Source organism: Wyeomyia smithii, chromosome 3 (genome assembly GCF_029784165.1).
Source record: "Wyeomyia smithii strain HCP4-BCI-WySm-NY-G18 chromosome 3, ASM2978416v1, whole genome shotgun sequence".
Taxonomy (NCBI): domain Eukaryota; kingdom Metazoa; phylum Arthropoda; class Insecta; order Diptera; family Culicidae; genus Wyeomyia; species Wyeomyia smithii.
Window position 1 is genome coordinate 190,723,585 of NC_073696.1, and position 24,188 is coordinate 190,747,772.

Consider the following 24,188-nt stretch of genomic DNA (forward strand, 5'->3'; position numbering starts at 1 on the left):
GCAGAGGAGCGGCATCATCATCACGAAGTCTCACATGCTTCTAGGCTTCGCGAACGACATTGATATAATTGGTGTTAACCGTAGAGCTGTTGAGGAGGCCTTTACGGCTATCAAAAAGGGAAGCTGCGAGTATTGGACTTACTATTAACTCTGCCAAAACGAAGTACATGGTGTCTGGCAGAGATCGTGGTAGTTCTGCGGGTGTTGGTACTTCGGTGGAGATGGATGGAGATACTTTTTTTGGACGAATTTGTTTATCTTGGTACTCTCGTGACATGTGACAACGAGGTGAACCGCGTGGTGAAGAGACGGATTGCGGCGGCAAATAGGGCTTATTACGGATTGCGTAACCAGCTTAGGTCCCGTAGCCTACAGATCCGTACGAAATTTGCGCTCTATAGGACTCTGATCCTCCCGGTGGCGCTCTACGGACATAAATCGTGGACGACGAGCGCTTGGGGTCTTCGACCGTAGAATCCTGCGATCGATACTCGGAGGCAAATTAGAAAATGGAGTGTGGCGCAGGTGCATGAATCACGAGCTGTACGAAGTATACAAACACGCTGATATTGTCAAGCTGATGAAACACGGCAGGTTACAGTGTACTGGCCACGTAGCACGGATGGCGGATGAGCGACCGGCAAAGATAATATTTAGTAGAGAACCGGATAGAGGCCGACGACTTCGAGGCAGACCTCGCACACGCTAGATGTGTGCTGTCGACGAGGATGCCAGAGCAGCAGGTGTAAGGGGAGACTGGAGGTGAGCAACTCACAACCGAGTTTTGTGGAGACGTATTTTGGATTCGGCATACACGCAAAAGTTGGACTGTGCGTAACCACATCAATATTGCGTCTTTCTAGAGCATTTTCTGTACTGTTTCGTTTCGTGTTTACTGAACCAGTACAACGAATGTGTGTTGTTCATAACGCATTTGATGCTCTACTAATCAAGGATGAACAAACCCGTGCTTTGTGAGGATTTCGGAAGGATTATCAAGTGCATTCGAATCCCGCAGAGGACTCCGGCAAGGTGACGATCTCTCTTGCCTGCTTCTCATTATTGCGGTAGGGCACGAGAAGTGGACACTACTTGAGGTGGACCTGCGAGCACTCGGAGTTTTCGTACGACGGGTGTTAAGAACCATTTTCATCCCTTGATACATTTCATTAGAAACTAGAGAGACCAATTCTTTCAGTTTATTGAAGAGAAAACTGAGTGTTGGCCAGGCGTTAGACGAGGTAAATATTTGCTATTCTTGGTACGGCTTTTTGAGCAGAATATTTTTCGGGATAATATACTTATATGTTATACTATCACACTATAACAAATATTTGCTCAAAACTAAGTTTGCTTGAAAGGTAGCAAAGCTTCTCAGATCATTTTTCATCAAATATATTTGCTTTGCCATTACACGATGCGAGTTAAAAATAATGAACTGATTAGCAAATCTAGCTTTCATTGACAGAGCAATAGTTCAAACCTACGTGATGTTATTGGTGTTAATTAGAGAGTAGGATTCCGTGCAAGAATTGAAATTGAGCAACTGAAACGTTATTTTGCCATTTGCCGGTTTTCTGTGAAAGACCGAGACAAACCAGAAGAAAATGATATATTATTATAATCAGTTCAAAACGACTCAAAACAAGTCGGTTTTGAAACATTCGAATGCCTACGTAATTATACTGCAACGATAACTTTAACGTTAAAAACACAATGACGACCCAAGTTACCCTGACTTTTAGTTTCACAAAATACTTATTTCAGGTCACATTGATTTAATTTTTTTTATCAATTTACAGGTAAAAAATATTTGTAGAAATTCAAAAATTCGAGTATTCGCTCATTGATAAACTAACAAGCGAAGAACGTCAGTTTCGCCAGTTTCATGTTTTGATAGAGTAAATAGTAGAGTAAATAATAGTTGATAGAGTAAATAGAGTAAATAGAGTAAAAAGTTCAATAACTTTTGCATGGGAAACTTTAGTAAATCTTGTTGAATTTTTCAAGGAACGCGAGAATCCCGAGATTCCGGGAAAAGCTATTTCCCGGGATTGCAAACCCTAACAATTAGTGCATGAACATTGTCGCATCTCATAATATATCGTTTGGACGCATTTGAATTATAAATATCGCAATGCTACCTTGCTACAAACATTCATTTATTTGAATTATTAATTTTTTTCAACTTAAACATCTTAATTCGCGGTACCTATTCATGTGCCTTGTTAGTAATGATATATCAACAAACACGAACAAGTTATTTGCTGTTGATAGTGATGCTTTGTCTTCAACCCTCCGAAGTAGAAGTATCACCCTCCAACCCTCCAGACCCTGATCACTCTACTCTGCACATTGGAGCTATACGGTTTCTCGACTGCTACAGTTCTGCCACGCGGCGACAGATCAACCACGTGACTAACGAGAACAATTGCTGCCTGGACCTCTGTTTCGTCAGCGCGCAGGACGTTGCCCCGGTTGTTTCACTCGCTCCATCACCTCTGATCAAGCAAGTGGTGCCCACCCACCATTATTTCTCGCCCTCAAGAACTTTTCGGTAAACCTTACGGAAACCGTCACACCTGTCTCTTACAACTTCCGAAAAGCCGATCACCGGAGCATTACCGAATTTTTTGCCGCTATCGACTGGGTCGGTGTTCTTGAAGGCCGTGATGCCAATAGCGCTGCACTGACGTTATCGCACATAATCATTCACGCCATTGACCGACATGTTCCCAAGATAGTTCGTTCATTTAATAAGAAGCCTTGGATGACCCGCGAGCTTCGCATGTTGAGACCAAAAAAAAGGCTGCACTCAGGACTTACTCCAGGTTTGGTACGCTTCCGTTCCGCGTGCACTACAAAAAGTTGAACACAGCGTATAAGAGGACCAGTCAGAGTTGTTTTAGACGACTCCTGCAAAGCATCCAGCGCAGTTTGAAGGCGAAACCAAAAACATTTTGGAGACACGTTAACGCTCAACGAAGAGAATCGAGTCTTCCTTCAACGATGACTTTCGACGGCAAGGTTGCCTCCGAGCCGGAGAAGGTCTGCCAACTCTTTGCTGAGAAATTCGCGCAGACTTTTTGGCAACGATGTGACCTCGGCTGACCAAGTAACTCAGGCTGCTCAAAACGTTCCGATTGTAGTGGGAGTAATTTTAGCAGACTCAACATTGATGAAGCAATGATCTCTCGAGCCGCCTCAATATTGAAATCATCGACAAAATTGGGTTCGGATGGAACTCCGTCTGCGTTCTTAAAAAAGTATATTGAGAGTCTGCTAACCCCTCTTCAGCTTGTGTTTGGCCTGTCCCTGTCAAGCGGAATATTTCCGTCTGCATGGAAAATCGCATACATGTTTCCCGTCCACAAAAAAGGAGAGCGCAAGAACGTGAACAACTACCGAGGAATATCGTCATTATGTGCCATTTCTAAATTGTTTGAGCTTGTTGTTATGACAGTCGCACTGCAAACAATACCTGAGCGAGGATCAACACGGTTTCGTCTCGGGTAGATCAACAACTACAAATCTCTTGTGTCTCACATCGTATGTTGCGGAAAGCATGGCAGATCGCGCTCAAACGGACGTCATTTATACTGATTTGTCCGCGGCGTTTGACAAAATTAATCACGCTATTACGATTGCCAAACTCGAAAGACTCGGCAACAGTGGCTGTATATTACATTGGTTCCATTCCTACCTTGTAAGTCGGAAACTGATTGTGACAATTGATGATTTTCAGGCGAATGCTTTTTTGGCCTCATCCGGTATCCCGCAAGGAAGACACCTGAGACCGTTAATCTTCTTGTTGTACTTCAATGATGTTAACTACGTACTTAAATGCCCTCGCTTAACTTTCGCTGACGATTTACATGAAAATCCGTTCCATGGTGGATGCAATCTGCCTCCAAAGTGAATTTGACGCCTTCATAAATTGGTGCAACCTTAACTGTATGCTTGTTAAACCTGAGAAATGTTCTGTAATTTCCTTCACTCGCATTCGCCATCCTGTCATCTTCAACTATAAGCTCTGTGGTACCGAAATTCAACGTGTCGACCATGTAAAAGATCTCGGCGTTATCTTGGATAGCCAACTATCGTTTAAACGGCATGTCTCATACATCGTGGATAAGGCATCCAGAACTTTGGGATTCATTTTCCGCATCGCAAAGGACTTTACGAGCGTGTATTGTCTCAAGGCATTATATTGTTCGCTCGTCCGTTCCACTCTCGAATACTGTTCCGTTGTCTGGCACCCATATTACCAAAACGGTATAATAAGGATTGAATCGATTCAACGTCGCTTTTCACGCTTTGCTTCGCGTCGGCTACCTTGACAAAACCACTATCGTTTACCGGGTTATGAGAGCCGATGCCGACTGATTCACTTGGAGACTCTCCACGCACGAAGAAACATCGCAAGGGCTTTGTTTGCTGCCGATATGTTGCAGGGAAAAATCGATTGCCCTGCTATTCTAAGGGAAATTAATTTGAACGTACGACCTAGGGCACTGCAGAATAATGCTATGCTGAGGATACTTTTTCAACGCACTAACTACGCACAAAACAGCGCTATAGTCGGTATACAGCGAGCCTTCAACAAAGTAGTGGCCTTTTTTGATTTTACTATATTTTTTACTACTAACGACGACTAAGAGAATTATTATTGTAATATTTTGTATTGTATTGTATTGTATTGAAGCGATCGTGACTGTAATTAGTTTAAGATAATTAGCCATTATTGGGACATTTGTTGTTTGTTGATGTAGATTATAATAAATTAATAATAAACAAACCCCTACTTTTTGGTCAAACCATAACACCATGTTCTATTCAGCAAGAATGTTACCAAAAGAAGAAAATATTTTACTAACATGAGACGTTTTTTCTCTCTTTCTTTTTTCACAATTCGTAAAAAAAGAAGTCAAGTCATCTGTCAGTCGCAGTGAAACTTGATTTTCATTGTTCCAAATTTTCTAAAACTTTATCACTTTAAGTTTTGTTTTGTAAACTGAAATTTTAAACATCAGTGCATTCCTAATACGAACATGAATCTTCTCCTAAAGGTCACCAACATGTCATTTGTGCGGACTGGGTGTACATTTAATTTATGAAACTTCGCTTTGGCTCATTAAATCTTAATGTCATGACTTATCGATCCCGAAACTGAAAATATAATTCATGTGATCTAGCGTTCCACGAATGAAATTTGACATTATATTTGAATTCGTGTTTTGGTTTATGAAGCCATTAATTTATTTCATGAAACTACAATAAAAATTCATAAAGCTTAGGAGAAAGTTCATAAACTTTTAATTGGATTCATCACTCTGATAAGTTGGAATTTGATTCATGATTATGAATTATTGAAATTATAATTTTTCAACTTAAAACAATTGATGAAAATCGTAAAAGATCAGGTTTTGTTCATGGTCTTAGATGCCAAACCGTTACGGGTTTGAGGATTTGCGTTTGTAGTAACAAGTTCGAGAGTCAGTATTATTTATGATTTGCACGACAAAACAAAGTAGAACATAAATTAATAAGTTTTCTTTGGCAGCTTTTCTGCAGCAGCATTTTGCAAAAACCGCCAAAGACGTTCGATACCCTAATCAATTTATAATAACATTTCAACCATTTTTGATCGTTTTTCCTAACGGATTCTATTTTTTCTGCAGAAAGTACTGTAAATCTTTATCGATGACATTAGAGAACACAAAATGTTTATCATCTATTTTTTTAATGTCATTTGCATAGCATTGCATTTGCACTTTGCATAGATGTTCTTATGGGCTGAAGATGTCATTTTGTGCTGATATTATTTTTTGTTTTTGGTCACGAATAATTTGTGAAAAAGTTTTTTTTGTAAAAGTGGTATAAGGCGGCATCCATAAATTACGTAATACTTATGGGGGGAGGGGGATATATTCTTTGGCATTACGATTTGTTATATAGGGGAGGGGGGGAGGTTAAGATGAGCGTTACATAACAAAAAATCCAAGGGGAGACTTTCCAAATATGAGCATTTTTATTTGGCATATGCTCCACACTGCCGGTACCCGGATAACTGTCCCATAATGAAAAACAACATCTTGAGAAAACGGCGATTCAATATTATCCGTGAATTTTCGGATTTCCAATTATATCCAGAACCAATGACCATAACAGTTTCATGGCACCACAAGTTTATCGTTTAGAACAAAAAACCATGGGTGGAATTGGTTTTACGTTATATAACTTAAAAAAAAGACAAAATGGGACAAAATATGCGGGTACATTTCCAAAGCACTCGCAAATTTTGTCCCACCACATACAAATTCAACCAGCAACCGGCAGTATCACTGGCAACGTAGATTGTACTACTGAAAAAAACATTAGTCTAGTTGATTAAATGATATACTTCTATATGCCTAAAATTATCCGATATACACTAATCTGGAGCAAAATTATATGTTTGCAGTTTGTACCTCTATGCAGTGGGACTGTAATGCGGGTACTTTTAATATGGGACAAAAACAAATTGGAATTTTTTCCATGTTTTCCCATACAAAAGTATCAATTTTAATTTTTTTCCAGAAAATATGATAACAATTAAGTCGATTCCCGATGATAACTCAAAAGTGACCAAAATAGTATAGGACCGTTATGCGGACACCGGCAGTACAGCGTTACGTAGTTTTTATGGGGGTAGGCTTTGGCGTTACTTTTCGTTACATATGGGAGGGTGGGAGTCCAAAAATTGGGGTTTTTGCGTTAGGCGTTACGTAGTTTATAGATGTTGCTAAGGCAATCTACGAGACAAGTGCGGTCAGCTGATTCCAATTTTTTTTAACGTTTGACAGCTTTAGGTATGTTTGAACGGTCGCAACTTGGATACAACCCGGATCGAAAAGCACGAAAAACACACGATCGGTTGCTCCAGTATGGTTAATGACAATCCTTTACCCAATAATAAATTATCACTTTAGATTTTTTTTCCGGCATTAAAAGATTTTGTGTTTGGTTGTGTTTTGGTTTTGCAACTTGAAAAAACAATTACAAACGTACAAGCAGTGAAACGTCACCCATGGATTGCCTTATTTATGGTTTTATTTATGGATATTTTTAGAGTTGCCTTATTATGGCCTTATTTATGGATATTTTTAGAGTCAGAACGGTTTGTTTAATCGGTGTGACTTCATCAGAAAAGTTGCAGATAACAGTTTTATCTTACCGATAAAAGTATACACAAAAAAAAATATCTATTTTGCAACACAAAACAAGGAAAACAACTTTTGACAAGGAAAAAAGTTTTGAAGTTTTTTTTTAACTACAAATGGTTTATGGGTGTATGCTCCAGTGTTGCTAAACTCGCTCTAAACAAGCATGCGATACTCCAAGTATTGTTCTTACCGCTACCGAAATCACACACACACAATGGAGAACTTCCACCATTCGAACTGTCTCTCGTTCTTTCACACTTCCTTCATTTCACACCACCGAGTGTTGACGCTTGCGAGTTTTCTTTGCTCCCGAAATCATGGACATACACTCCTATTTACGGTCTTATTCGCGTGCACTCCCCTACTCACGAGCACGATCAGCCAAAAGTAATTGTTTCAAGACGCATCGGAATGGCGTGGCGTGATGCAGCGGATCGATTATAGTTAGGTAAACTGTGTAAATGTAGTAAAAGCTGTTCCTATCAGATGCTTAAATGTTTATAAGTTGTCGTCAAAATGTCGCCTCAAATTCTCTCAGAAAGCAATATGTTGAACATCATGGACATCCTGAATAGTAGAACTAATGTTTGATGTTGATGGTTGCTCTAAACTGGGCTCCTTCGCATTATTGTGGAAAACATCAACAGGGTCTACTTATAAAAAAGTTGGTTACTCAGTTATTTGTTTCTTGGTGCACATTTGAATTTCGAACTCGTGCTGAGACATGAAGATCATATCGAATTTACAATCGTCTATGTCAAAGTGCACCAAAATTTCGAATAAGGTGTAATGTATGAACGACAAAATTTTAACTCTTCAGTTGACGTGAGTCTTGAGTTGCCCGAAAGATCAGACGTATTTTCGGTTGCTTGTGGACTGGTCTTTGACTGCCTATAGCTTCAAAGTTTGTGTTTTGTCAGTGTGTCTTTTAAAGATTACCTGGAAGTTAACTTACTCAAGACTACCTATTTCTTTCTTTCTCAATACTTGCAATTTGATATTATTCTTGAACTTTTTTCGTATCACCTGAAATGGCAGGACGAAAAAAGAAACCACGCATCGCTACTGGGAGGAAAAGAGAGGCATCTTTTTCTGAAACTAGCTTATGCAGTGAAAATTTAAATGATATTCTGCCTGAGCAAGAAGCCGGCGAAATTGAAATGTTCGAAAGTAAAACTATTCAAAGTGAAATTTCTGTAAAAAAGGAGAAAGTTCCACCTATTGTGGTAACTATTGCTTCTGAATTCAATATTTTTAAAAGTGAACTTTCTACGTTTCTCTCCGACCTCAAAGTTACTTATCAAATTGGCCGAAGAGGCGAATGCCGTTTACTGGCCCAAACATTGAAAGATTGGAATCGTCTTATTCAGTATTTAACTGAAAAGATGTATAAATTTTTTACATATAATACGAAGAGCGCCAGGCCGTTCAAGGTCGTATTGAAAGGTCTCACCAACGATCAAACCGTTGATGAGATCAAAACTACTTTGACAGAATTACTTGGTATAGCCCCTACCCAAGTAATTCTGATGAAACAAAAATCACGAGGCGAAAACAGTCAGCGAACTGGAATTTCACTTGTAAATTATTTAATTCATTTTAACCGCAGTGAGGTTAATAACTTAAATTTTTTTGAAAAAGCACATGCTTTACATAACGTGCGTGTAAAATGGGAATTATATCGAAAGTTTGGCGGAGGTGAAAAGCATATCACCCAATGCCGTGTTTGCCAACGTTATGGCCATGGTTCAAAGTTTTGTAACATGGACCAAAAATGCCTCATTTGTGGAGACTCTTCTCACAAAAAGGACACATGTCCTGTGAAAGAGAGTAAAAATTTCCGCTGTGCGAATTGTAACGGCAACCATATGTCGAATTTTTATCAATGCCCAGCCCATTTAGCAATTGTTAAGGCAAGGCAAGGTAAACAAAATTCAAAACAAAAGTCCTACATGCTTTTCTTCTGTAAGAAACCCTTCAACAATTGATTTGGTGCTTACAGATCAAAGTCATGTATGTAGTGATTTGATCACACATGCTGACTTTGATTCTGACCATCTTCCAATAACTTTTTCTTTATCACATGAATCAGTTTTAAACCCTATGAGCTCTGTTTTTAATTATAACAAGGCTAATTGGGAAAGATACAAAACTCATATTGAAAGAAATTACAATAATGAGCTTGATTTGCCAAACGAAGTGAATATTGATTCCGCTTTGGAAGCATTAAAATGTGCAATTGTTGATGCCAGGAATTATTCTGTTTCAAAGGCTCAAGTGAAATTTGATTCACCAATAATTGACGAAAATCATCAATTTCTTATTCGTTTGAAAAATGTCCGCAGACGTCAATATCAACGTTCTCGTGACCCTGTTTTTAAAACTATTTATAAAGATTTACAGAAAGAGATTAAACATAGATTTACTCTTCTGAGAAATCAAAATTTTGAGACTAAGGTTGAAAAATTGAAACCATATTCAAAACCATTTTGGAAGCTGTCGAAGATTCTTAAGTAACCTTCAAAGCCTATTCCAGTTTTAAAAGATGGTGAACGTTTTCTTGTATCCAATGAACAAAAGGCTCAAAGACTTGCTCAGCAGTTTGAGAGTGTTCATAACTCAAATTTGAATTTTGTGAGTCCAATTGAAAATGAAGTCACACGTCAATTTGATTTAATTTCTTCCCAGAATTTTTTACCTGCAGAAATAATTGAAACTAACTTGAATGAGATTAAATCAATTATTAAAAATTTCAAAAATATGAAAGCACCTGGTGACGATGGAATCTTTAATATACTAATCAAACATCTCCCTGAGAGCACAATGGAATTTTTTGTGAAAATTTTCAATTGCTGCTTCAAAATTGCATATTTTCCCAAATTATGGAAAAATGCGAAAATTACTCCAATTTTAAAACCGGATAAGAACCCAGCTGAAGTTTCAAGTTATCGACTAATCTGTTTGCTTTCTTCAATAAGTAAACTGTTTAAGAAAATTATTCTTAACAGAATGATGTCACACATCAACGAAAATTCAATTTTTGCAAATGAACAGTTTGGATTTCGCCATGGGCATTCCACAACTCATCAATTGCTCAGAGTTACTAATATGATACGAGCTAACAAATCTGATGGTTATTCCACTGGAGCTGCTCTTTTAGACATTGAAAAAGCATTCGACAGTGTTTGGCATAAAGGTTTGATTGCGAAATTGCAAACTTTTAATTTTCCAATTTTCCTAATCAAAATTTTAAAAAATTATCTTACTGATCGAACTCTGCAGGTTGTCTATCAGAATTCAAAATCTGATAGATTTCCTCTCAGAGCAGGTGTACCTCAAGGTTCAGTCTTGGGTCCAGTCCTGTACAACTTATTCACTTCAGATCTTCCTGATTTGCCTCCAGGATGCACAAAGTCATTGTTCTGCGATGATACAAGCATTTCCGTAAAAGGAAAAAGTCTTCGTGTCATATGCAGTCGATTGCAGAAAAGTTTAGATATTTTTTCTTCCTACTTGCAAAAGTGGAAAATCTCTCCCAATGCTTCTAAAACTCAAATGATAATTTTTCCGCATAAGCCTAGGGCTTCTTTCCTCAAGCCAAACAATAATCACGTTGTCAAGATGAATGGGGTTATTTTAAGTTGGTCCGACAAGGTTAAGTATTTGAGACTAATTTATGATAAAAAAATTATTTTCAAAGAGCACTATGAGAGTATACAAGCCAAGTGCATCAAATATACGAGATGTTTATATCCTCTCATTAACAGGAATTCTAAACTTTGTTTAAAGAACAAACTTCTGTTTTACAAACAAATTTTTAGACCAGCAATGCTTTATGCTGTACCGATCTGGTCAAATTGCTGTTCAACAAGGAAGAAAACGCTCAAAGGATTCGTAATAAAATTCTGAAAATGATTTTGAAGCGTCCTCCTTGGTTTGGTACACTCGAATTACATACACTTACTGGTGTTGAACCATTAGAAGCTATGTCAAATAAAATTATTAACAATTTTCGACAAAAATCGTTGCAATCCTCAATTGCTACGATAAGCTCTCTTCATATCCAATAAGTTAGCAATTAAGTTAGTTGTAAGTTTACTTCCCCTTTTCTGACAAGTAGGTTAAATCCCTACGAATGATAAGTCCTAACTGCGAAAGCAAGCAAATCCTAACAATTAAAATTACAAATTTCTTAGAGTGTTGAGAAGTCACCATTTGTGATTGGACACACAAACTCATTATTTACTAATATTTATCATAAATACTTAAGCTACTAACAAATCCCCTCTTTAAAAAAAAACTCTTCAGTTGACTATTTAGTTCATCCTTAAAAGGACAATTAGTTTTTTAATTCAATTTAGGATATGATGCTGATCCCATCTCTGTGCTATTCCTGACATTAAAAGCTGTTTTCGGACTATAAATTTGACGGCAGACAGATTTTGATTGCCAACACCCCCGTCTGTGTGTTGCCAAAATACGGCAATTTTTCACTGGAGGAATTGCCGCTACCGCACAAAAGCCGCTTTTTACTAAAAGAGGTAATACCGTTGCACTTACCGCTGACGCTGTTACTACTACCGCTACTGGTACTCGCTATCGCTGCTGCCCGCTGCTACATAGTTAGCACCATCCTTTATTAGTAAACTGATTGCTTTTTTAAGACTTTTTAATAAACTTTGTTTTATTTCTTTTAGTTTTAACACTTTTCAATAACAATTTTCAATAGTAGGGTAGCGAAAGGCTTCGGCAGGTTTTCTGCAGCAATCTTAACCACTGCTGAAGCCGTTCGCTACCTATAATAGTTCGAATAATCAAATTACAATTATCTGCATTTTGGGACTGATGCGTGGATAATTTTCAATTGATTTATACAAAAACGACGGACAGTTCATGCAACCGAAAGATCATTTAAATCGATCGAGTTAGTGCCGCGGCTATCAGAATTACGTACCGCACCATCATTACCACTCCACCGGCGTTGATTTCCTAGTTTCGGCCACACAGGAGCAGCAGGGCTGGGATCGTTACGGCTCTGCGACAGCATCAAACAATCCACTTTATAACTCAGTGATCCAATAGTATCACACAGCTGTTCAAATTGAACAACATTCTTTGGCACAGCCGGCACATTATTTAGTTTTTCGGCAAAATAGGCAAGGATTCTTCTACCGCCTAATTTATTTTTACAGGCGGGACAAATAAACATTGCCTTCCCTTGTGCGAACAAATCCTTGTGGACACGATCGTGGCGAAAGGCATCGCAGAAACCGCGGGCACTAGTTTCAAATCATTATTAGGCAGATGACACTCGCCGCACAGCTTCTTATCCATCAATTCTAGCAGCAACAACAACAACGAGTTTACATTTCAAGCGAAGGAACTCTAAACTGGGCTTGATGGAAAATACAAACTTTACGGCTAGCTATTTGTATACGAGCACAACGTCAATAAGCATATTATATTATAGACCTGGTATCAGTAGTTGTTTACTTTTTTGTATCCTTTTCGATCTCCAACCGGATTTTTTTTCCGATCGTATGTTCTCTGCCACAGTTGTTCAGTTTCAACCGCACTTGATAATACTGTGTTGAGTAAATTTATGCAACCGGACACTCGTCATCTGTTTTATCAACACGTTCACTCGCGAAAACCTTGTTTTGCACATCCCAAGTAACCCACAAAACATGTTAGAAAATAAGTAACAACGAAAGTAGTCATATAAGTGTACTACAAGCGAAATTAAAAACTTGTGTTATTATATTGTGTTTGAGGTTGTTTTTCATCAGTAATACAACCGTATTTCAAGAACAAGCTCATTTTTTCTGGTTTTGTAGATGTTTTTAATAACATGAGTTCAAGAATAACAATCACTATCACTTGGTCTTCTCGTAAGACATTACACCATCTAATAACAACATTACGTACCTGTAAAATGCTTTTTCTTAGTACAACAGTCGTAGCATTTAACACTCAACTTAAAAATACTTGATCAAATTAATATTTAAACTATATGAACGATTTCTATATTTATTTGAAGCGGGTCAAAACGCGCCATTAAAAGATAAACAAAACGCTTGCAGTGTAACAATTTCAATATTCATGCCAAAGAAACAACTCTTTTTGAAAGGTTGAATATTATTTTTTGTCATCAATTTATAATCAATTAAAACTGCCACTGATAAAGGCTTTTGTCGATCTAGTTGCACTGCGCAGACACAACACATTTTTTCGCATGCGCTGGTTAACAGTTGTCATAGCAACAGATTTGCGCATTGCCGTATTAGTACTCGAGATGTATTTTGCCACTTAATTCTATCAAGTTGGCTCGCTTTCATGCAGTTATCGGTACTTGTTCTATTAGCCTTCATGTTTTGCGCTTTTCTGGTGATAGAGATGTCATGGAATAGGTAACGTCAACTATTCTATACCAACGTGTGTTACTTGGGATGAAATACGCTAGTCCACCTACGGTATTAATCACGGATTCTAAAATTGCAAATAACTGAATATACCGGCGCGCAGTTCGACAGATATGTGTTACATTTTTAGCAGTCATGAGTCGTATTTATAAAAACGCTCTGAGTAGCTCATGATATTCAGAATCCAACCCATGGTATCATGAGTCATAACTCATGATTCTATGAGTCCATGCGACAGCGATGTGTTACGCTTATAATAGCCATGTGGTTGATTTTTATTTTCGCTTCACCAAAGGAACGGTGAAAATGTTTTGGTTGGATTTCCAGTAAATTTTGAATGCATGAACGCGAACGAAGCGCGTGAAATATTTCATCACAGTACAGAAATTAAAATTGAGTATTTCTGAAAGGGTGCTGCGTTTTTTTTTTTTTTTTGTAGTGAAAATTGAAGAAAAATGATTGTGATTTTCGAAGAATTCCGCTAATGAAAATTATTTTTATTAACACTGGTTGACATACAAAATATATACGAATGCGCCTGTTTGCTTAATCAAAGCTGCCATCGTCGGCATGATACGGTACAAGAGATTCAGTGGCCTTTTGGTCAGTGCAGCGTTTACCCAAACGAACCACGCTGCAAACCCTTTTATCCAACAGTTCAGTGATTTCACGTGGAAGTGCAGAGGTGTTTCCGGCTAACATCAAAGCGAGTATCATTTCAACCTGTCCCTATACAAAATCCTTCATTCGTCTGCATTCGGCTGCGACTGGTGCTGGTACTGTCTAAAGAAACAATTAGGCTACATGTGTTTGCACATTGAGAATTGATGGTAATCCCAAACATCATCTTTAGGTTCCCTGTATAAATACTGCTGACCCGTCAATAACAGAGAAGCAACCGCAGGCGAACATGTATGCTCATGGTCACAAAAAATAGATTTTTTTATTATTTATATAACGTTGCGTCATCTGATACCTGGCCTAGCTTTCTTTTTGAATCGAAATTATGCCTCGAATACACAACATCAACTGTTGGGGGATGAAATAACAGAAATTCACTCGCGTTGCGAAAAAAAAATGAATATTCGTGGCATAAATATGAACGTTCATTTTTTTATGGAAACGATGTCTCCACAGTCAGAGTGTAACTTTTTTTTTCCATTAGTAGAAAATATTGAAAACATTTTTAAAGAAATTCAAGATAAACCTCATCTGCTCAAAATCGAGATTGTCGACCTAATGAAGCACAACAATGAGAAATGAAAAATCACCTAAATAAATAACACAACGATGTTAAGCATGTTCGAGGTTATGTAAATGCAATCAGTACACGAACCCACGATACATCAGTCGAATGACAAAAATGCGTACACCATCTGGTTTGAATTGATTCTATTGTTACTACAACAATTCAGGCCCAGGATATAGATGTCCGAAGGATAATTGAAAATTTCCTTAACTGCCACAAATCTCCAACCGATGGCAGAATTGGTATCATTGCCGCCAGGGGAAATCAATGGCAACAATCGAAAAGGAAACGGATGGCATCCATAAATCACTGCTCGTACTAGCACTGCCATCATCATTCAGTATCAAAACTGCCCGAGCCACCGATGACAACTCTAGAGACCGGCCGATGTCATCAGACATTAGGCATAGAATACGAATACATACCCCATTTAGAGCAAGCCAGAAAGAACTGATTGTGACGATGTGTTTGATTTATTGGTTAAAACAATAATTTTATGACCCTTCCAGAACTTGAAGCCAAAGACGTACAGCTCGACGGATCCAAAGTTTCGGAGAACGGCATTCCGAAGTGCTGTCCCAATCGACAGCAGAATGCATTTTCCGTTTGAATCAGTTGGCGGGTTCGACCCTGACCCAAAGCACTCACTAAATATCTCCATCCGTTTCTTCGGATGTATGCGTACTTGTATTGGAATGGATAAGCCTTGTCAAAAAACGATAAATCAAATGTTATACTAGTATTGCTCAAAACAAAATTCTTTATGATATACAAGTCAAGTTCTGTAGTTAAGTAATGTTAAACCTGAAAGATTTTAAGTACATACCATCAAAGAAACCAATTTAGTGAATTTAAAGATTATTACTAAAACTACGCTAAACATGCACTCAAGCAACAAATCGAGAGGTGCAAAACGCATGCAAAACCGGCTAGGAAGCGAGAGTCCCTAACCCTGACGGAGCGAGCAATGCCACCTACCTCGATGTGTCTCTTTCGCGTTGTGGCGTTCCGAAGAAGCTCTTCCGCTGCCGGTCCGGCGTTTTCGGGGCGGAGAACTTTCGTGCCGTCAGGCGTGGACTGCTGATTGGGGGCTGCTGTCGGTCACCACCCTGCGAGTTTGCCGTGCCATAGTAGTTGTTACGTCCGATCGCAGCGGGAAGCAAACATAGACAGATGATGAAATCACAAATCAAACTCGGGGTGATAAATTTGGATTTAGTGTGGCGACGGGATTTGCTAAACGCATTTACGATGCTAACAGGAGGTATAGGGAAAACCGGGTTTGACCCATGAAAGAGTACTTTGGAGAGATTGTGCCGTACCCTGCATCAATCAAACTTAAACCTAAATGGATTTGCATGGTGTATCCCATGGAGCGATGCTGACAATGGTCGTCTACGGTTGTTTAATCGGTTGATACCGAAACAACGGTTATCGAGTTTACCACTCTCTGAAACCCGTATATTTGGTTTTTATTTATTAATCATTGTTTCTGTACCAAAAAATAAATCTGGGTGTTTTTATATGCATAATGATTAAAATATTGAAGTTTTTGTCTTTTTTTAAATTGAATTTACTCAAATTTAAAAAAAAACATATTTTTAAAAATTCCTCCATTTATAGAGTCAAGTATGCACTTTAAAATGAGACCAAGAGATATTTTTCATGTTTGCCCCAAAAAGAATGACATACAAATGAAAAACGCATATTTTTTGATGAACAATATTAATAACTTTGAGTAAAATTGAGATATTTACGATGTCAGCATTGCAAATTGTTTCTCTAAAAAGTTATAAAAAACGTTCAAAGGCAGTTTTGAGATGAAACTTGAAATAAAAAAGTTAGAGAGTAAAATGTGTTTTTTCAATATAAATCGGTTGTTTTCAAAGATAGAGAAAATTTTTTTTTACAAAGTTACTTAACATTAATGGAGCTATATTATTGTACAACAAATTTTTCTTCTATCTACGAAGATGAAAAAGTTAGATACTTTTTTGCATTGGAAATGTTGGTCACCCTAATTTTTGATAATTTTTCAATAAGCGCTTCATCATATGTAACAACTTTGTAGAAGAAAGTTTTTCTCTAAATGTTGCTATAGAGCTCTAGACCCAAATTTCCTCCTAAATTTGGTTTCTGGACCATTGTGGAATGGTTTAATAGCTAAGGTAATGTACTATCATCCGAACAGTCCGAATTTGTACCATGATCGGAACAATTTTTATATGCAAAATTTCTCCGCTGTTGAAGGAATTATACTTAAATGACGTAGCATTCATGGGGGAGTGGGAGTATGATCGTTTTGTGACAAGCTGTGATAGAGGGGGAGGGGGAGCAGAAAGGGTTTGGTTAAAATTGACGTAGCATTTATTTTTTTATAAAGATAAATTTTATTGCAGAAAAAAATGTACTCGAAAAATACACCAAAACATTGCTTAAAGCTTTGCAGCGGAAACTAACTCAGCGCGTGCCTTTTAGTAGTGAAAATTACAAAATCCTCGTTTGTTTTCAAAGTGGGTAAGTGCAGCAGCGATTTATTTTTTTTTTGCGAATTCGTGAGTAGTTTCTTTTGATTGAAACACTACAGTTTTCTACAGACATGGACCGTATGGAGTTGTATACAATACTATTTCCTCGTACCAAGAGACAAATACTGCAAAGCAAAAGACAATCATAGAGAGCGCAGTCAAAACCATATTTAATGCTGTCACAAGAGTAAGAGTGATAAATAGATTGAATTGACATTTGATTTAATTTTTTTTATAAATGTTACAGCTTGTATTTTGTACGTTTTTCTTAGAACGAAGGGAGAAGGATGTCATTTAATCCTACATTTTGTTTTTCATGGGAGGTTGAGATTTCGTGATAAAATGCTACCAGTGGGGAACGCGGTGTGAAAATCATGAAAAAAATGCTACGTCATTTAAGTATGTTCCCTAATAAAGTAATACTTATATCAAACGTTTAGCAAAAACATCAAACAACTTCCTCTGATTTTGTTCAGATAGTTTCATTTAGATTGTTTAAGTATTACTTTTAGTAAACAAGTTTTAAAAAATTATCCTCACAAAAATGATCCATGATCCATACAATTGCTATCATGTCTTATTTGCAAGCAGTGGATTACAGTACACAGTAAAAAAAAATTTACATTTCTTTAAATGCACATAAATGGAGCATTGGAAACCATGTAATATTCCATGTAATATTACATTGCATTCACATGTAATGTAATTGAATATATTGTTAATTTGCATGCATATTTATATTCAAAGCTTTAAGTTTATATCACTTAACGTACAAATTTACATGGTTCAAAACGATTCTGTATTGTGCATTATTAACGGTGTGAAATAATATTATATTATATATTTTTCACTTTATGTGCTAGAAACCGTTATGTGCTTTCATTTCTATTAGTTGTAAATTTCGTTTTTTCGTACTGTGTATGTTTTTCGATAAAAAGCACATTGAAATTTTATGTAAAAACACTTTTTGTGCAGAATGTTTGTTTTAAAGGTGAAATTATTAGTGAAATGCGAAGGCCTGTTTTGTGTTATGATCGGAACATTCATAATCGGAACATATTACTTTTGAGACTTCACCACTTCATTTTTCCTGTGCTTGATTTGATGATGGATTTTTACGTAGGGATAATTCATGAGAAAGTGTTTGTTAGAAAAACTTTTTATCCTTGAGGGAGCCCGTTTTGAAATGTTAAGAATATTTTAAGACAATTGAAATGTCAACCCAATACAATGCTTGAAATCAAATGAATCTGAAATAAAATGGCTGTTCCGATTATGATACATAATTTGTTCTGAACACGACACAAATTCCATGATTAGATAAAATGATATATTTGGATGAATTCACGTCGGATTAGCTATAAGGTATTGCTTCTGTCAGCTAAATAGATATGTAGATTGTTTCAATAAACCCATTTTCTGCAATAAACAATTTCTCGGGATTAAATAAAATAAACACTAAATCGGTTATCCAGGAAGATAGAAACCACCTTTTTTTGCAAAGTTGCGCAAACATGACGAGGCTACAACATTGTAGAAAATCGTTTAAGTCTATCTAGGGGAACTGCTCCATTATTCATTTCAGCCCATATATTCATCTCATACAACATGAAAACCCAATTGAAGACAGGAAAAAAGGCATATTTTTATCTTAAACCAATCTGCTAATCCATGGGATGGATTCTTTTTAATTCACTTTAGATTCCTCATAAAGTATAATCCTCAAAAACTCACATAAAAGCATCAAATATGATATTATAGTCGGGCATCTGCACATGAAGACTCATTTAATTCAGTCACCTGCCTCAGAAAACAAAATCCGCGCATCGTTCTATACGGCTACAACGGGACTCGTTCAGCAGCCAACTAAAGTTGTTTTCATCACCAGCAGAGCACTTTTAATTTCAATCACTATACAAAATCACTCACTACACCTAGTTTAAACTTTGAAATGATCACCTCAAATTTCCAAAAACAAGCTTGAATTAGCAGAAATGTATGAAATGAATTCTTACAAATCCTAAATTTCAACTGTATGTATTTTCATCTGTTGTCACTGCGTTGAAGAAAATCAAAAGTTGCCAAATCGGTTTCTGGTAATACGAAAAAATCATACTGAAAATGTTGAATTATTCCGACATAATTGACATAAATCTACAGCACAGTAGTGGTTACCTAGGTTACCAATTTTGCACGTGAACAACTGCAGCGGATATCTAGGTAACTTACTACGACGGGCTGCGTCTACGTTCATTCATGATAATGTGATTTATCCATGAATAAGAGTGCGATTAATATGGGGGCGTCGTGAGATCAATAATTGAGCAGTGATTCAAGTTTTAAGATGGATATGGAAGCGTTGTGGAAAAATGGTTTGTTTTACAAATTTCAGGATAAATATAGCTAATTTTACTATATATACAATGCTAAACGATTCCATAAGAGCACGCAAGCGTATTTAGTTTATTTGTTCAATGATTTCGTGAAAATTTGGTATTTAATCCGTGCATTTTTCGTGAATATCGGCTTAATAAGATGGATAATGGAGCAGTTCCCCTACAAAGATAAAAAAGTTAGATGTTGGATTTCATCGAAAATTTAGGTCACCCTAATTTGTGATTACAGGAAAATGTGCGCTACTTCATGTCATGCACACTTTTGTAGAAGAAAGTTTTTCGCTGGAATATGACCATCAGGCTCTAGATGCAACTTTGCTGTGAAATGGTTAACCTAGCGTCTCCACCTGTTCAACAGTGAAGGAGGCGCACGGCCATCGTTCACGTTGAAGTGGGTGGGAGCTTTTGAGGCGTTTTCGAAATGGCTGGGACACCAAAATTCACAGGAACGGTTGAATAGCTGTAATCTTCCATTGTTTTCCAACACGAACTTTAGGCTGCACCTACCAGTGCCAGTACCAGTTGACCAGTGTGTTGTAAGTAATTTCCAAAATCTCCGCACACAACGTAGGTAATTCTTTTTTTTTTCTTGAAAAAAGTCACAATGCGTTTAAGGAAAAAAACGCTTTGGTGGGAAGTATTCTATTAAAATGTGCCTTAAAGACGCGAGCCTGGCTAATGTCAGAGGTAAAAGAAGACGATTATTGCAACGAATAATTGTTCTGAAGAAACATTTTTATGCTATAACAAATTGCGGTAGTCAGAAATGAAACTTTCTTATCTTTGTAGATCGATAAATTTCCAGAAAACTTCCACCGGGAAAAATCTTATCCAGCTGTTCGGCATCAAAACCACGAGAAACATTGATAAATTCCAATTAGGGTATATTAACCTATAGTGGACCCCTTTCCTATAATGGACCACTCGCCAGATTAAACCTTTAGTGCCCAAGTTGATTTCCAGACGGACTTCAAAAAAATCACTATAAAACTTTATCAACATTTTTCAAGTATTGATTGAAGTTTTTTAGAGGTTCAACTGAAGACCGTCTAAAGGCGGTACTGGGCACTAGAGGGTTAACTCAATTTATGCAAAAACTCGAGGCAATTTTCGGAAAGCTTCCGTCAGGCCACATCTCATCCAGCCAATCTTCATCAGCATCACGAGAAACATTTATAGATAGGATAGAACTATTTAGGATGGACCATTTCGTTTAGTGGATCATCCCACCAACAAACTATTTATTTTCTTAATTGCATTGACCATTTCCTTTAGTGGACCAACCTTACGAAAAACTGTTTACTCTATTGATATAAATTGGAATTTACAAAAGTTTGGGATTTTGATGCAGATTAGCTTGATAAGATGTTTCCCAATGGCAGATTTCTGGAAATCCATCGAGTTTTTACGTAAATTGTGTCAATCTGACCGATGGTCCACCAAAAGACGTGATCCAATCTAGGTAGTTCTACCCTTAATTCCGATTTATGTTGAAAGAAATTGAGTTGAACTGGTGAGTGGTCTACTTTAGGAAAGGAGTCCACTATAGGTTAATTTACCCTTTATTAAGAGAATAACTGTTTATTCGTCAGGGTGATCCACTGGAAAAAGTGATCCATTCATTTTTTGCGAAAACTTAAGAGCTTTAAAAAAAGCTTCCATTGAGAAACATTGGATAGAACAATCATGGACCAAACTGTAGAAAACTATTTATTCTCTTGTTATAAATAGGAATTTACATATGTTTCTCGTGATTTTGATGCAGATTAGCTAGATAAACTGTTTCTCCTTACAAAATAGAGTGTGAAACTACCTTGGATAGACCAGGTCGTCTAGTGGACCACCGGTCAGATTAACTCGATTATTGCGAAAATTTGAAAGATTTCCAGAAAACTTACAACGGCAAACATCATATCCAGTGCACACTGGGCCAGAAATGGAATCTAGCGGAACGAAATTATTGATTGGGTTTGATCAATCGGTTTCCGATCGTTTACAAAGTTTCTTGGTATAGTTAGGGCGTCATTTTGGATGTTTGAATTGGTTCGGAATTCAGCTGCAAAGGTGGCGTTGCGAAACCAACTCTTTTTCCTTACACGCTAAAGCTTTACGGTATTCGACAAAGTTGTAGATCTCTAAATTTCATGAAACTTTACAGAATATACAAAATTTCTAACTCTTCAGGTTTCAGAAATCTACGAGTTATTCATTTATAATCATCAAAGTAAAAGACTTTGAACATCAACTGGAAATTGACTTTTCTCAGTTGAAGCATAATCTTTGCTGAGTGTTATTTATTCAAATGAATAAATCCTTATTCTAATTACATCCGCAAAAGTATATTTATTTTATTTGAATAAAAACATCTCAAATATTTGAAATTAATTCGAGTTAGTCAAGTATTTGAGCGAGCTCGAATAAATTATTATTATCCCAAAGACCGTTCTAAGCTACAAAACTTTAGCGTATAACATAGAAATATACAACTAGAAATATTATTTTAACATTTTTAATAACATTATACATTCGGCTAACAATTGCAGATGGTGATTTTAATGTTTCGAATCACAAAACTATTACAAAAACCTAAATTATTCCACCTAGCGGTCAGACCCAGCCTTTCTCAGTCAAACTTATATCAAATTGTTATGAAGTTTATTTGTAACCTTGAGAGATGACTCGTTCGTATGACACTATTTATGTTCAAATAAGTCGTGTAATCTTTGAGATAATAGAATTTCGTTGTTTTATTAACAATTTAATACATAACGGTTGCTTAGTTCGATTATAATCAAATGAAATGGGAACGAAAAGGGCAGCCGAACTTTGAAACCACGTGCTCAATCATAATTCATCAGTTAACCCTTAACTAGCCCGTTCATCTGATAATACTATTGATCAAATCGGTTCTGTACTTTCTGAGATAATGAAGTTTCGTGATTTTCACAATTCGGTACATTACAGACGAAGTTACAATTCGATTACAGTAAAATTCAATAGGGTGCCATGAGTCAGCTAGACCTTTCATTTGACACTGATTTCGTGAAAATCGGTTCAGCCATCTCTGAGAAAAGTGAGTGAGTTTATGTATTCTTCGGAATATGTTTCTTTTCATAGCTAGATTTCACATTTCTAAACATAACAGGCAAAGTAATAGTCCGATTGCAAAAAATCAATAGGGTCTTATGAGGTAACTAGACCTTTAATATAACACGGATTTTGTGGAAATTGGTCCTGCCCAAGGATGGAAAAAATCGTATCGCATAACAATCATTCGGGTATTATTTCTGAACTTGCTATTCATAAGCTTTTAATCCCAGCAAACCATCGCTATTGAAAGTTACACATTCTCATGCATGCAAGAGACAACTTATAGCAAAGAAATATATGGTAGCTTTCTTTGATGATTTTTTTCAGTATTGCCTGCTTTAGGGGGAGCGAGCAACATAACGCGAGTGTTTCACGAAAGAATCGTATACGATTGCACTCGAGCGATCGCAGCGAATCTTTCAAATGTTGGTTGCTTGCAGGCGTAATTCGGTTACTCCACGTCGTGCTTTCACCGTGATATACTGCGATGATTCTTAGTGATTTCAAATATCACATGCTAATGCACCATACTACAATTTCCGTTAGCATTGATGATACCTATTTGCTCCGGTAAGCAAACAGTTAAACGCAATCTAGCGTTCATTTGGATTCATAATTTTGTTTCATTGGCGATAATATCTCAAAGATTCTCGCGATACCGTTGAATGCAAGTGAACTTGGATACAATAAATACTATCGTGTTTGAATCATTCAGTCTTCTTCGAAAAACAATCAGCAGCGTTTCTATGGATAACTTGTACGCGAGTGGAAACAATTGAACGATACCTGATGAATCAAAGAATACAGTTGCATGAAATATTGCTAGTGAGTGAAAATTTCCATGCTTGGTCCTGCCATCTCTGAGAAACATGAGTGAAATTAAACAGTCTTCAGAAGACATTTCTTTTCATAACTATTGAACCACATATTCAATCTATATAGGTAAAATTCAAAAGTTAAGAGTTTTTAAGATAGCCCGTTCATTTGATACCAATTTTTTTGAAATCGGTTGTGTGGTTTCTGAGATATTGATGTTTCGTGACTTTTACATTTTTAAACATAACCTCTAAAATAAAAATCCAGTTACAATGAAATTTAATAGGGTCTTATGGGGCAACTAGAACTTTCATTTGCATATAATTTCATTAAATTCGGTCCAGCCATCTCTGGAAAAAGTGAGTGAAAATAAAAATCTGCACATACACACACAACTACACACACACACCCACACACACACGCACGCACACACACACACACACATACACACACACACACACATTTGGAGCACTTTCATATCT

The 24,188-nt window shown here is 36.9% G+C and overlaps 1 protein-coding gene across 8 annotated transcripts in view; it reads right to left on the minus strand.

The window, feature by feature from the left end:
* LOC129733224 (ras-specific guanine nucleotide-releasing factor 2-like) overlaps nt 1-24,188 on the minus strand; it is a 502,518-nt gene that overhangs the window by 330,986 nt on the left and 147,344 nt on the right. For all 8 annotated transcript variants that reach the window (XM_055694893.1, XM_055694895.1, XM_055694896.1 and 5 more), the window contains exon 15: nt 15,855-15,985. In XM_055694893.1, coding sequence (XP_055550868.1) covers nt 15,855-15,985 — 131 coding nt within the window. The remainder of the gene's footprint in view (nt 1-15,854; nt 15,986-24,188) is intronic.